This window comes from Chanodichthys erythropterus, chromosome 16 (assembly GCF_024489055.1).
Source record: "Chanodichthys erythropterus isolate Z2021 chromosome 16, ASM2448905v1, whole genome shotgun sequence".
NCBI classification, from domain to species: domain Eukaryota; kingdom Metazoa; phylum Chordata; class Actinopteri; order Cypriniformes; family Xenocyprididae; genus Chanodichthys; species Chanodichthys erythropterus.
This window is the reverse complement of record NC_090236.1, coordinates 29237654-29250688: the sequence shown is the minus strand read 5'-3', so window position 1 is coordinate 29250688 and position 13035 is coordinate 29237654. Positions and strand designations below refer to the sequence as shown.

The following is a 13035-nucleotide window of genomic DNA, read 5'->3' as shown; positions in this document are numbered from 1 at the left end:
TGCTACTTTTAAAGGCGCTATATAAAATAAAGTTTATTATTATTATTATTATTAATTCCACAACAGGAAACCGTGTTAATTCTAAATTTGTGGTCAGTGATTTGTGATATGTAATTATTCATGTACAGTCAGATGTTCTTTGTCTCAAAATCGTCCATGTTGCGTCAGTAAATCAAGCCAGTGACTAAACGGTCAACTTCACATTATTTCTCTTAGTAGCATGAAAATAATTTAAATTGATTAAATTATATACAGAAAGCGATGGAAAAAACCCTCCCTTTATAATCACTGGAGCTGTCAATCACACAGTTTATCAGGGCTCTTGCCCAAAACTCCCATTATAATCAATGACACAGTCCACACTAATAATGAAATCTCTTATTTCCATCCTGTTTACACTGTTAGTTATGATGAAAGCATTTGTGAGGGTGCAGTAATCGAGTTGGCATTCATGTGCTCAACAGACATGTCTGTCATCGGCTACAATGCTCATCGCTGCAAGACTTCATGTGGTGGGAGTAGATCTAAATATATTGCTATAATCAACACTTTTCATGATTAGTTAATCTCAACAGCTGACATAATTAAAACATAGTTAAAAGTTTTCAAGAGAGTTCCACATGTAATGTTTATTTCAAATGCAAAAAAATGTTAGCCAATCACGGCAGTAGGCGTTTACATTGAAATCTCACAGTAGACACGCCCCTTCCAACAGAGCGTCAAATCAGAGGGCTAAAATCAGGGTAAAAATGACCTTTTTTTTCCCAAGTCATGACAATTTTTGATGTAAAAAATCATATTATAAGTGCACCTCAGGAAACATAAAACTTTTTTTTTTTTTTAAATGCAGTTCATGACACCTTTAACATGTTAAATCTATTTTGAGAGTTGTCATGATTGATTTAATACAAATTATTATTATTATTATTTTACAATTACCATTCATTATTATAAATTATTGTAATCATTTGACAGCCCTAATAATTTAACGTCATAAATTCTGTTTTATAGATTTATCAAAGCAAAATCAAAAACATTTCAAATACCTCCATGGACCTGTTTAGGTAAACTCTGGGGTACATACACCTGGTTGGGAATCACTGATGTAGAACACTTTCCTAATGCAGAGTAAGCATGCAGAAATAACAGGTGGGCTAGAAGATGTTGATACGGTGCCATCTACACATTTATATTCAAGCATGTGTTCCACAAACACGAATACCTCAAGGCAATAATGCTGCATTATTCTGATATGAGTGAAGTGCTACACATTTACTTTAGTTAACTTTTTTTCTGTCCACAAGTCAACGTATCCTTTATCTTTTACTTGTAAACTCATTGCCTCTGAATTGATTGAAGTTGGCAAGTAGTGTACTATAAAATCATGCTTTGCATAAAAACGATCAAAGTGCAAACTGTAGCAGAGAGAATCTGGCAGACAGAGTGGGTGGAAGCCACTCTCAAAGAAATCAATGACAAAACATTGTTCAAACAAGACTATATCCCTATAAGCACTTGTACACATTGTGTTTATTTATTTAATTTTTTGTGAAGGTCTTCATATTCAGTAAAATACTTTTGATAGCCAGTGGTTTTGTGGATTTAGGGAAACCCTCTTGTTAAGATGATGCATTGCTCTTAACATCCTGTCAGTGAATCTCTGGGGAGAGAATAGGTGTGGGTAAATGGAAATGTGTGTCTGTTCTTGGCTGGATGCCTATCAGGGTCAGAGGGTAAACTACTGTACAAGGTGGGCATTGCTGGGTGAAATGCAGGGATAGGTCACTTGGCAAAGACACACCACTGGAAGCAGATGCCTTTAGCGCCACAGTAATTCACCTCAGACTGAGAGACCTTAGCACCATTCACCAACAATCCATTATCATTAGCAGGTGGCATGGCATTTTTAAAAGATCTTTGTGTCACTTGTACTGTTATGAATGTGTTTTCTTGTGACAGACTGTCATGCTCAGCCTTTGCTTTCCCTGGAAAGCAGCAGGTTTGTTCAACTTTCTGGTGATTTTTGTTGCAAAGAGACCAGTGTTGCCATAGCAATTCCTACAGATTTCCCACCTTTTTGCTAGCAAGACTTTTTGAAAGTGAATTTGTTTGAGAATATTGTTGCGGCTTGTTGTGTTGGAAAATAGATTCGATTTCAAAATGTAATGACTTCAGATACTAATTGGTGTTTGAAGTAAAGATTTTTAGCAGGTGTGAGAAATTTTTCCAGTGCAGCAAGCAAAATCCGTTTGACCTATTATGTGAACTTATGCATCAAATGTAGTAGCATTAAGTATATTATGCAATATAATAGTTTTTTAGTTTCTTTGTTAAATGTTATATGTGAGCCCGGACCACAAAACCAGTCATAAGGGTATTTTTTTTTTTATTATTTAGATTTATACATCATCTGAAAGCTGAATTAATAAGCTTTACATTGATTGGTTTGTTAGGATAGGACAATATTTGGTCGAGATACAGCAATTTGAAAATCTGGAATCTGAGGGTGCAAAAAAATCAAAATATTGAGAAAATCGCCTTTAAAGTTGTCCAAATCAAGTCCTTAGCAATGCATATCCTCTCAATTTTTTTTTTTTTTTTTATATATTTACAGTAGGAGATTTACAAAATATCTTAATGGAACATGATCTTTACTTAATATCTTAATGATTTTCGGCATAAAAGAAAAATCGATAATTTTGACGCATACAAGGGTCACATATCTGCATAAATATACTATTTGAGGATATAAAGTAGAACTGTAGAACCTCACCTGTATTACTTATCTTATTGCAAAGGTGCATATTCATTTTTTTTTAGTTAAATCATTTAGAGATGTTGTGTTGAGTCATCAGCTTGATGTTATCAACAGTTTAAAATGGGTCCATCTACTGCAGATCTTGTTTAGAGACCAACATGGGAACAGTCTGTCTTATTGTAAGGTCACGTTGAAAAGAAAAGCAGACAAAACATTGAGATATTCTAGCCGAGTGTCTGCAGCAGAAGCTGATTCTGCTCTGTCATTGAGGGTTCAGTGAGAGTTCATAGAGAAAGAGAGAGAGCTTTTAAAAGGGTTTTCTTTGTGTCTCTCACAGGTACTTCCACGCAATCTACCTGGGCATCAGAAGCAGGCAGAGTGGAGAGAATGACCGTTGGAGGTTCTACTGGAGGATGGTGTACGAGTATGCCGATGTCAGCATGCTCCACCTACTGGCCACGTTCCTGGAGAGCGCCCCTCAGCTGGTGCTCCAGCTCTGTATCATCATACAGACTCACAAGCTCCAGGCTGTACAAGGTAACACACACACACACACACACACACACTTTTGTTTATTTCACTATATATCATTGAGGATCTTAAAGATTTCCATTGTTTTTCTATCACACCCGACCCCCACCACTAAACATAACCCTCACAGAAACCTGCACTCTAAAAAATGCTGGGTTAAAAACAACCCAAGTTGGGTTGACAATGGACAAACCCAGCAATTGGGTTGTTTTAACCCAGCGGTTGGGTTAAATGTTTGCCCAACCTGCTGGGTAGTTTTATTTAAGCCAACTATTATTTAAAAATTGCTATATGGCTAGCTTAAAATGAACCCAAAATAGTTGGAAAATTAAAAACCAGAAGCAATTACAGACAACAATAATAGACAAAAGGTGAATGTTTATTAATAAGCTTTAATATTTTATTAATATAAATGTATAAATAAACAATTTAATAAATGTTTATTGTTTAATAATTATTCATTGAACATTAATAAATGTTAATTTCCAACACACTTTGGGTTCATTTTAATTAAGCAATACAGTAATTTTTAAACAATAGTGGAGTTACATAAAACTACCCAGCAGGGTGGGCAAACATTTAACCCTACCACCGGGTTAAAACAACCCAATTGCTGGGTTTGTCCATTTTCAACCCAACTTGGGTTGTTTTTAAACCAGCATTTTTTAGAGTGTGTGCAAAACACTAGATATAAACATGATTTGACTGATTTACAAACCCGTTTAACTAGTGAGTTCCGTCTCACTAGTCGGTGTTCAACGGGTTTCATTATATTTGTGAGGACATTTTTGAATAGCGAGGACATTTTGGACCCCCACAAGTATAGTCAAACCTGCATACCCACACACACACACACAATAATTGTGAATAATGAAGTGCATGTGACAATTTTACTTCTGGGTAAAAGTGTTACCATCAAGGGTGTTAAGATTCGTTTTCGTGTGCTGAATCCCCTGCTGAAAAAAAAAAAAAAATCTTAGGCAAACCTATGCTGGTTTGAACCGGTTTAACTGGTCTCTTACCCAGGCTAAGATGGTTTGTGCTGGTTTAGCTGGTCTCCCAACATGGTCAAGCTGTTTTTAGCTGGTTTAGCTGGTCAGCCAGCTGGAGGCGTACTAATCTTGCCAGCTGATAAGTATCCAAATGCCATTTAAAAACCTAACCTTTTTGGCAAGGCTGGGAGACCATTTAACCCCCTTTACCTGGTTTAAGTTGTCTTTTTCAAAGGGATCCCAGTATTTTATTGGTCTGCTATACTTCTTTGTAAGAATGAGGGTAGGACAGTACTGAGGAGAGAGAACACCAGGTTTACTGTCATCCTTCACTTTACACATCTCACCCTGTCTGTATAACAGTGATGGAGAGGGACAGAAAAAAACTCAACCTAAAAAAACTGCTGCAGAGGAGAGAAGTGGAGTGCTTTTTCAAGAGCTTTGCCAAAAATGGGCATTTATTAGGGTAAAAGCAAGTTTTTTCAACTTTTTCATTGGGCTGCCTTTTTGGGGATGCACCATTTTTTTGGTATAGTGAATTAACCGTGCAATTCTAAGAAAGTGTTTTAAAGCACTGTTTAGCAATCAACAAGAAAACTCTTTTCTTCACCTTTTGATTATTACTTGATGTTTTAAATCCTGTAGTATCAGCCACAGTCTGTTTACTGACCGTCTGATGCAACCATGTCTATAATACCTGGGGAAAGCTATCTATTAAATTTCCTATTCATTTCAGTTACTTCAGTTACTCCACTGACCCTCTGGAAGAATGTGATTTAAAATCTGCCATTTGAATTTTTTTTTTCTTCTAGTCATCAGGGCCTGGTTTCAACAAATCCCTTAAGGTAAGAAACCATTTGAATGAAATATCAAATATAAATAAGGATTTTTTAACTTAAGGGTTTTTGGGAACCGACCACTGATCTGTAAATGCCATGTGACTGCTCACTCTGGAGATGCAGGAAACTAATGTGACAAGACTAATTGGCTAGAAACTGACCTGCCCAGCTATTACGCTTCAAAATTTTATATAAAAAAGTAATTACGAAAGATTTACCCTATTTCATTCAGACCATATTTATCCCTGGTAGATTCTCTTTCTCCGGACCAAAAAGCTGCACTTGAACACACAGCACAGACTAAAACTGACTGCATACTAACACATGCATTCTGCGTCTGCATGTAAGGAATTAACTGTCTATATCAGCAGGTATCAATAGTCTGTATTCGTCATTCAAAAGGAGATACCGAAACAAGGATATACGAGATGTACGCAGGTATACGAAACGTAAACAAAGCAACGCTTGCTTACCATTTTGAATATCAGTTATGTTGATAATGTTCTTCATTTTAAGTGGCTCAGTTTGTCATGAAAATATTTGCGATTTGGAGTGCTCAGGTAGGATAACATAACATTAGATTGGCCTTCTGTCTGTGCCGTCTTGACTTGCTCTCTTTCATCTCTTTCGCTTTAATTCTCTTGCACTGACTTGTTCGCTAAACTGAACATCCAATCAGAGCTCCCACTCTCAATGATGGCTTCAACGCTGATTCAACATGCTGAATCGGGCAAACTGCCACCGACGTAAGCCCGACAAAAGCCGACATGTGGAACACACAGCAAAACCTAGCCCAACAGACGTCCACCAGCCTTAATGTACGTCAGCGCCTCAATACACTATAAGCCAGTCATACAAAAGCTAATAAGGCAGCGATTCTGTCCTTGGATGTGCAGAAAGCTTTCGATCAGGTCAAGTGGCCTTATATGTTTGGTTCGCTACAAAGATTTAGGTTTGATGAGGCATTTATATCATTATCATCAGATATATATACGCCAAGCCAATATACAGTCAAACCAAAAATTATTCAGACATTTTTTTTTTTTTTTTTTTACTAGTGGGTGCAGGACACTATAGTTAAATTATATTAGTGAGGATAGCAAAATGAAGTAAACTATTGACATATTATACCCAAAAAAATCTTCATACAGTGGACTACCAGTAAAATTTATAAAAAATTTGGAACCAAAAATTATTCAGACACTTTGGCCTGACCATGTTTTTCTTAAGTGTTATCTGACATAATTATTTTTTTCTGACACAGTTTAACTCTGAGATCTTGTCATATTTTATTACCTTTTTTTAAACTATAGTAAATAAACTGTATTAATGAATGAAATGTTCAAGGTGTCTGAATAAATTTTGGTTTGACTGTATTCGGTTTCAACTAACGTAGATATGTCGTCCAGATTTTCCTTGCACCCTCTCATCTGCACTTTTCGTCACTGCGATAGAGTCTCTCACCTCAAGTATAAGATGTCATACAGGTATCGGTCTTAGAGGGTCTTAGAGTGGGGGCAGGGAAGCTCTTATTAACTGTATGCTGGCAATGAAATATTGTATTTGAAAGATCAGTTCCTATTTTCTTAGATTTAATTACTTCTTTTGGGAGGCTAACTATTAATCTGTTGAAGAGTAACTTTATGCCTCTTTCTGATACTTATAGTCCAATTTTTGGAGAATATTTAAGATAGTTAAAGGTGATAGAGAGGATTTTTTCGTCGACTGAGAATCCAAAGACTGTTAGTGAGTTTTTGAAATGAGCGCATGCGTAAGAACATCCCCCCTCCTTCGAAGGAACGTCTCCCAAAACTCGTAAACACTCGTATTGGAAAACGAGTGTTTACCACCGGCATTCGCTGTGTCGTGTTAGTGGATTCATTATGTCGGACTCACTGCAGGTAACTCATAATCTGCAGTTGTTACTCCTGTCTCCTGACAAAAACATTCATGCAGCGCCTGTGGAGTGTGGAAAGTTACTGGAGCGCGCAGCCGCGCACGTCTCTCACAAGGAACGTCACGGCAGTGATTGACAAGCCAGAGGGCCAATCGTTTACACGATGATCACGTAAACGATTGGCTGATGTTTTTAAGGCCCTACCTCGTGTATATTAATATTATTCCTTTCAGTGCACCTAATAAATAGTCTTTTATCAGTTAGTAAAGACAGTTTCAAGTAATATTGCAAAAATGTATAAAACAAAACATCCTCTTTAGCACCTTTGAGGATCATTTTACATATCTCGGGTTGACATTTTTTTTTTTTTTTTTGCATTAATATTTAAATTGAATTTTGTAGAGTTTCTTTCTAAATTCAACTCAAACATAATATAGAAAATTGGAAAATTCTACCTTTGTCTATGATTGGGCATATAAATTCAATTAAAATGTCTTAATCTCCCAATTTTTCTTACCTCTGCCTTCTTTATGGAACTGCATTCTATAATAACGATTGGAACTATAAGACACTGGATTTCGAAGATTCACCTCCAAAAACCCTGTAGTCTGTAAGTGGTTTAAGTATGCCAGTATTTAAATGTTTTGCTTGCCAAATATATTAAATGACAGTAAAAACTGAGCACCCACATATAGCTACAATAACGTTTGTAACATGTAAGTTGATAAAAAAACTTAATGTAATGCACTTACTGCTCAGATGCCACCATTCTAATGACGGACAAAACGCATCTCCGACATTCACTGGTAAAAAACATGGTAACTCTATTTGAGCTGGATTTTTGTAAAATGCTGATAATATAACAACACACGCAGGATATACAGGTTTTGATCAGTGTACTGAGAAACAAATCATCTTAATTAGCTGTACTGCCAGGTTCATATCGTCAAATCTTCAAAAGATATTCAGAGTTTATTTTGAGGTAGCTAATGGTAGTTAAACTAGATATCCAAGTGCAAGGCTGTACTGTATAATTCTGCTTTGTTTTATGAGTTATATCTGGGATATAATCAGCAGTTACATTTTTTACTGATTTCTTCAGTGTTTACTGTACAATCATTTGCGGAGACTACTGTAAACTACAGTACTACTATTTTTCATACTGTCTATTATTGTGGTATCAATTACTTAAATAGCATTTGGTAGTTGGTAGTTGGTGGTCTGATCCTGTGCATATTCTGTTGATTTGTGTTTTGTGGATTGCAGAGCCCTGTCTAGCAGTTAAAGCTTCAGTGCCTTTATATGTGCTGTGTTCTGTTCTTCATAATCTTCCATAAACAAAAGTGCCCAGGGATTGTCAGATTTTCTCCCATCAAGGCTGAGAAATGATTTATGAAAGCAGGGGTCTTGAGCTTCTAATGCAACAGAGCTGTAAATATCCTTTTTTGAGCGTGAGGATCTGAGCGTCTGCTCCGTGTGACAGTGGAAGCGGGTCTGGAGGCAGTTTTGCTTGTGGTGTTTGGTAGAGCAGAGCGGAGAGCCCTCTGATGCTCTGAACTCTTTCATCTGAGAATTTACTTTGAGATTTGTCACTCTTACGCTTACAAGTCAAAAAATAACATTGAGCAAAGTGTAAAGATTTAACCCAACAGTACAGTCATAATTCAAAAGCTCAATATCTTCTAAATAGACTAAATAACTTGAGTACCATTTGATGGCAGCCGGCAGAGGCGCAGTGGTGAAATGTAGGACGCATTTGATTTGTGTTTCGCTTACTCAGGCTGTCCCTTGTTTGCTCTAAAAATGCATCCTCCCTAACTTTACCAGTAACTGTCGCTGTAAAAGATGCTGTCAGTCAGTAAGGCTTCTCTTTGAACCCCTGCCAGAAATAAAATCTCTCTATCTGCTCACATAAATGGGCCACTTAGCCTAACCATTTCCTGCAACAGTTCAGCACAGGAAAAAGCCTTGCTCATAACATGTACCCAGTGGACTGTTTTGCTCAAAATCGCAGGAAGCAGCTCTTTCTTTTTAATTATTCTTCATAATGCAAATATTTTTTGTCTGTATGTCGTAAACATTCTGTAAACGTCTGTATGTCACACCATTTTTTTCTACTAATTATGGGTCCTTTACTTGCATGCATGTTTTTTATCTCACAAGAATTATTTTAAGTTATTTAGATTTTTTGATGAGTCAAAAAGAAAATATTAAGTTATAAAATTTAAGTTACAATTTTCATTCACTATTTTTATGTGTAATAAAAATATTTCTGAAATAAATCATAAATACATTGATATGGTACCGAATGCATGTTCATATGATATGTAATATCTCAAAAGTACTAAAGGTCTCAAATTTAATGATGATCTTTGCCAGAGATTCTCTTTCTAATTAATGTTTGTCACTGTAGATGAAATCATATTACTGTACCATTCAGTTTTCTCCAGTATACCTTCACTGTTGGAAGCAAAAACACATTTTACAGGCAAGTTGTGGCCCAAGCATCTGTTTTGGTTATATTTCTGTTCTAGGGAAGATCAGGTGCAATTGTAACATTTTTATCAAATCTGCCTGCCATATGTTGCTAAAATAAACATTTATATGTGCCAACAGAAACTGTAATATTAATAGATTAGCAATGAGAAAGCCTAAATAATAATAATATCGAACTTAACACGAGTTAGAATAAAAAATAAATTTTTGAAGAACCTTCACCATGCAATAGCTTTGTGTGAGGAACATTCTCCTTTTCCTGTGTACACAGATAAAATAACAACATGGAGAGTTTGGAGTGACATGAGGGTGAGCAAATGTTGAAAAATGTTGACTATTGGTGAACTATTTCTTCATTGTGAACGGATTTGAAGGGCCTGTAGAAGTAGATAAAGAAGATACTGCAGTGATGCTGTGGTTTGCATAACCCTGCTGCTACCGCACACCCTACAAACACACAACACACACTGTCTATGCCCTCCTCCCCTCTCCAAATTACTGCAGCCCTCATGAGCAGGAGCAGCAAGGAGCATTACGTCACCACTGCCGCTCTCGCAGCCTCGCACGCTGGACCGTGGCAGGTTCCCGTGGCGACCGTCTCCTCAGGATGCGCTGCACGTGCGCAGGATACGAGGGAGGGAGGGAGGAATACATGCACTCTCGCTGTCATAGAGAGCACCAGAGCCAAGCCGCAGGTCAGATAGCCCACAGAATAAGAATTATAGCCTGGCTTCTGTCAGTTAATTACCCCACTTTGCAAAGTAGTCATTACACCCCCTCAGCTCTCTCCAGCTACTAATAGGCCAGATTTAATCTAAGTGGGTTAAACACGTAAATAAGCTATTGAAAAAACTCACACAGTATAAACAAACACTAGATGATAGATAGAACGATAGCTAGCTAGGTAGAACAATGGATGGATGGATAAATCTATCTGCTTGATTGATTGATTGATTGATTGATTGATTGATTGATTGATTGATTGATTGATTGATTGATTGATTGATTGATTGATTTGATTGATTGGAGGAAGCAATTCAGGAATGTTCCTTGCCAGACTGGTTATAATGTTATCGCTATTCCACGATTCTAGAAAATAAATATTGCAGAGGTGATCTCATCCCCCAATCAGGCTATGAGAGGATGTGTCGGAAGAATTGTTTCTTGCTTTCAGTGCGGGTTATGGGTTCAAATCTTGCGCAACTAACTATTAGTTAAACAATTCCAAAAACTACAACTGTTTTTGTTTGGGTTCATTAAGATTTTTTTTATGTTTTTGAATAAAAGTCTCTTAAAGGCACAATATGTAAGATTTTTGGATTAAAATGTGACCTGCTCTGGCGAAATGAGTCGGAAGTAGCAACGTTCTATTTTAAGATATGGGCCGATAATGTGGAAAAACAATGAAAAAATCTATTTTTTTTTTTTTAGAGCTAATTTCAAAGAACAGACTTTTAAAAATAATCTCTCAAAGTTTCGTAGTCCAGACAATTGAGTAAAGGTATTTAAATGGCTATTAAATTTGACATGGTTTTACTAAATTCGCTGGAAACGAACTTCTCAACTCCTCTCGTCACTTATGAGCATTTCCCGGTATCCCCTGAAACGTCACTATCTCTGCTCTCCAAATATGGTGTTACACGTTGTATAGAACCAATCAAAAAGCTTAGAAATGTAAACACACTGACATAAACGCTGATTTTTATCAATGAGAAGCCTCGTTTCGACTGACAGGCACGCGATTGGTCCAGCCATACTCTTGTCAGACTAGCGCTTCAGACGGTCCTTCAGACTGAAGTTTTCGTGAGGATTTATAGTTTATGGACTGCTTTGATTTCAGTAATTACATCTAGAAAGGTAAAAGCATTGATGGCATCTATAAAAGAGATATATGAAAGCGAAATGAAAGTCCAGTGAGGAGGACGCACGAGAGGAGAACTGCGCGTTTAATTGGTATGTGTATACTGTAATACTGCATTTACAATGCTTATCAGTGGCATGATCGTGAAAGTGAAAGTGCCCTTTGTGGTGCCCTGTGTTCCCATTTCTCCCGATGTGAGCTCCAGTCCATTACAATTTAGAGCGGTTAAGGCCCGGCTATACTTCAATTCCCGCGAGCCTTTTAAAGAAACTCTTTTGGCCTTGAGCGCGGAAAGACGCGTTCGGCTCATGCACACGTGCATCGCCTGTGGTCATAACAATTCACCCCCAGCCTGGTTTAATAGCATTTATATATATATAAAAATGTCTTTGGTCAAATCAAGCTGTAAAATAAATAGTTTATCCCTTTAAATGCAATGGATTTTGAAAGATATCAACAAAAAAAACGGGGAAAAAACTTAAAAAGCAGTTTTCTCAGGTTTTCAATTAGAAAAAGAAGGCAGACGACCATAATTCAAATGGGTATTTCTTTAAAAGCATTCAAGGTATGACTTTGACTAGGATATCATTTTAAAGCTTATTGTCTCATCTTTCCATTGATACCAAAATCTCAATTTTGAAATTTGGGTCACTGTGACTCATTTTGCTGGATCAGGTCACAAATATGAATTGTATACTTACATATTTGAATTGTATACTTACATTATCCCAGATGTTTCCAAGAATGTTTAAATCCAGAGAAATAAGCAATTTTAACCAGGACACGGACCGTGTCTGTGCGCCGCCTGTCAATGACATCATACCAGTGTTACCCTCGATTTCCGGTTTTATTTTGTAGAAACCTTGGAAACACCTAAGACAACACAAGCCATCCATCATTTATTAATATGATATTCCAGTATAGATCTAGCTTCCTGCAGTGTGCAACAAGTGTCTCATAGCAGCCGCCGAGTGAACGCACAGAGTAACGTTATAACATCATTTTCAACACACTCAAATGTATCTAATATGATAAACAGAGCTGCGTTATCCCACATATTTATGACCAGAAGAAGCAGAAGCGGCGACTGTGGCATAATAAAAGTTCCGCTACTTTCGAGCCATGTTTCGCGCTCGTCTATCATTAGCAATAACTCCAGAAGCCTCGTTCAGCTCCCACAATGCTCGGCCCACTCTGCTTCATACTACAGTAACATTAATAATCTCATCGATGAACATGATTTCTGCCCAAGTCCCGTCGGATTCTTTTCCACCCGGCTGTGAGGTGAAGATGACATATCCCACGATTCGGTGCTCAATCTCGGTGTCATTAAGCAAAAAATTACATATTGTGCCTTTAATAATAATAATAATAATAATAATACATGGAAGAGGGGAATCTCCTCAACCACCAGCAATATGCAACATCAACATGGATGATTCGACGGCAGCCATATTGCGCCAGAACTACCACCACACACCAGCTTATTGGTGGAGAGGAGACAGAGTGATGAAGCCAATCAGTATATATATATATATATATATATATATATATATATATATATATATATATGGGGATGATTAGGAGACCATAATGATGGACAGAAGCCAATGGGCAAATTTGGCCAGGATGCCGGGGTAACACCCCTACTCTTTTTCGAA

At 37.1% G+C, this 13035-nt stretch overlaps 1 protein-coding gene across 1 annotated transcript in view; it reads left to right on the top strand.

The window, feature by feature from the left end:
- xkr4 (XK related 4) overlaps positions 1 to 13035 on the top strand; it is a 63269-nt gene that overhangs the window by 42914 nt on the left and 7320 nt on the right. The window contains exon 2 of the mRNA XM_067363193.1: positions 3096 to 3295. Coding sequence (XP_067219294.1) covers positions 3096 to 3295 — 200 coding nt within the window. The remainder of the gene's footprint in view (positions 1 to 3095; positions 3296 to 13035) is intronic.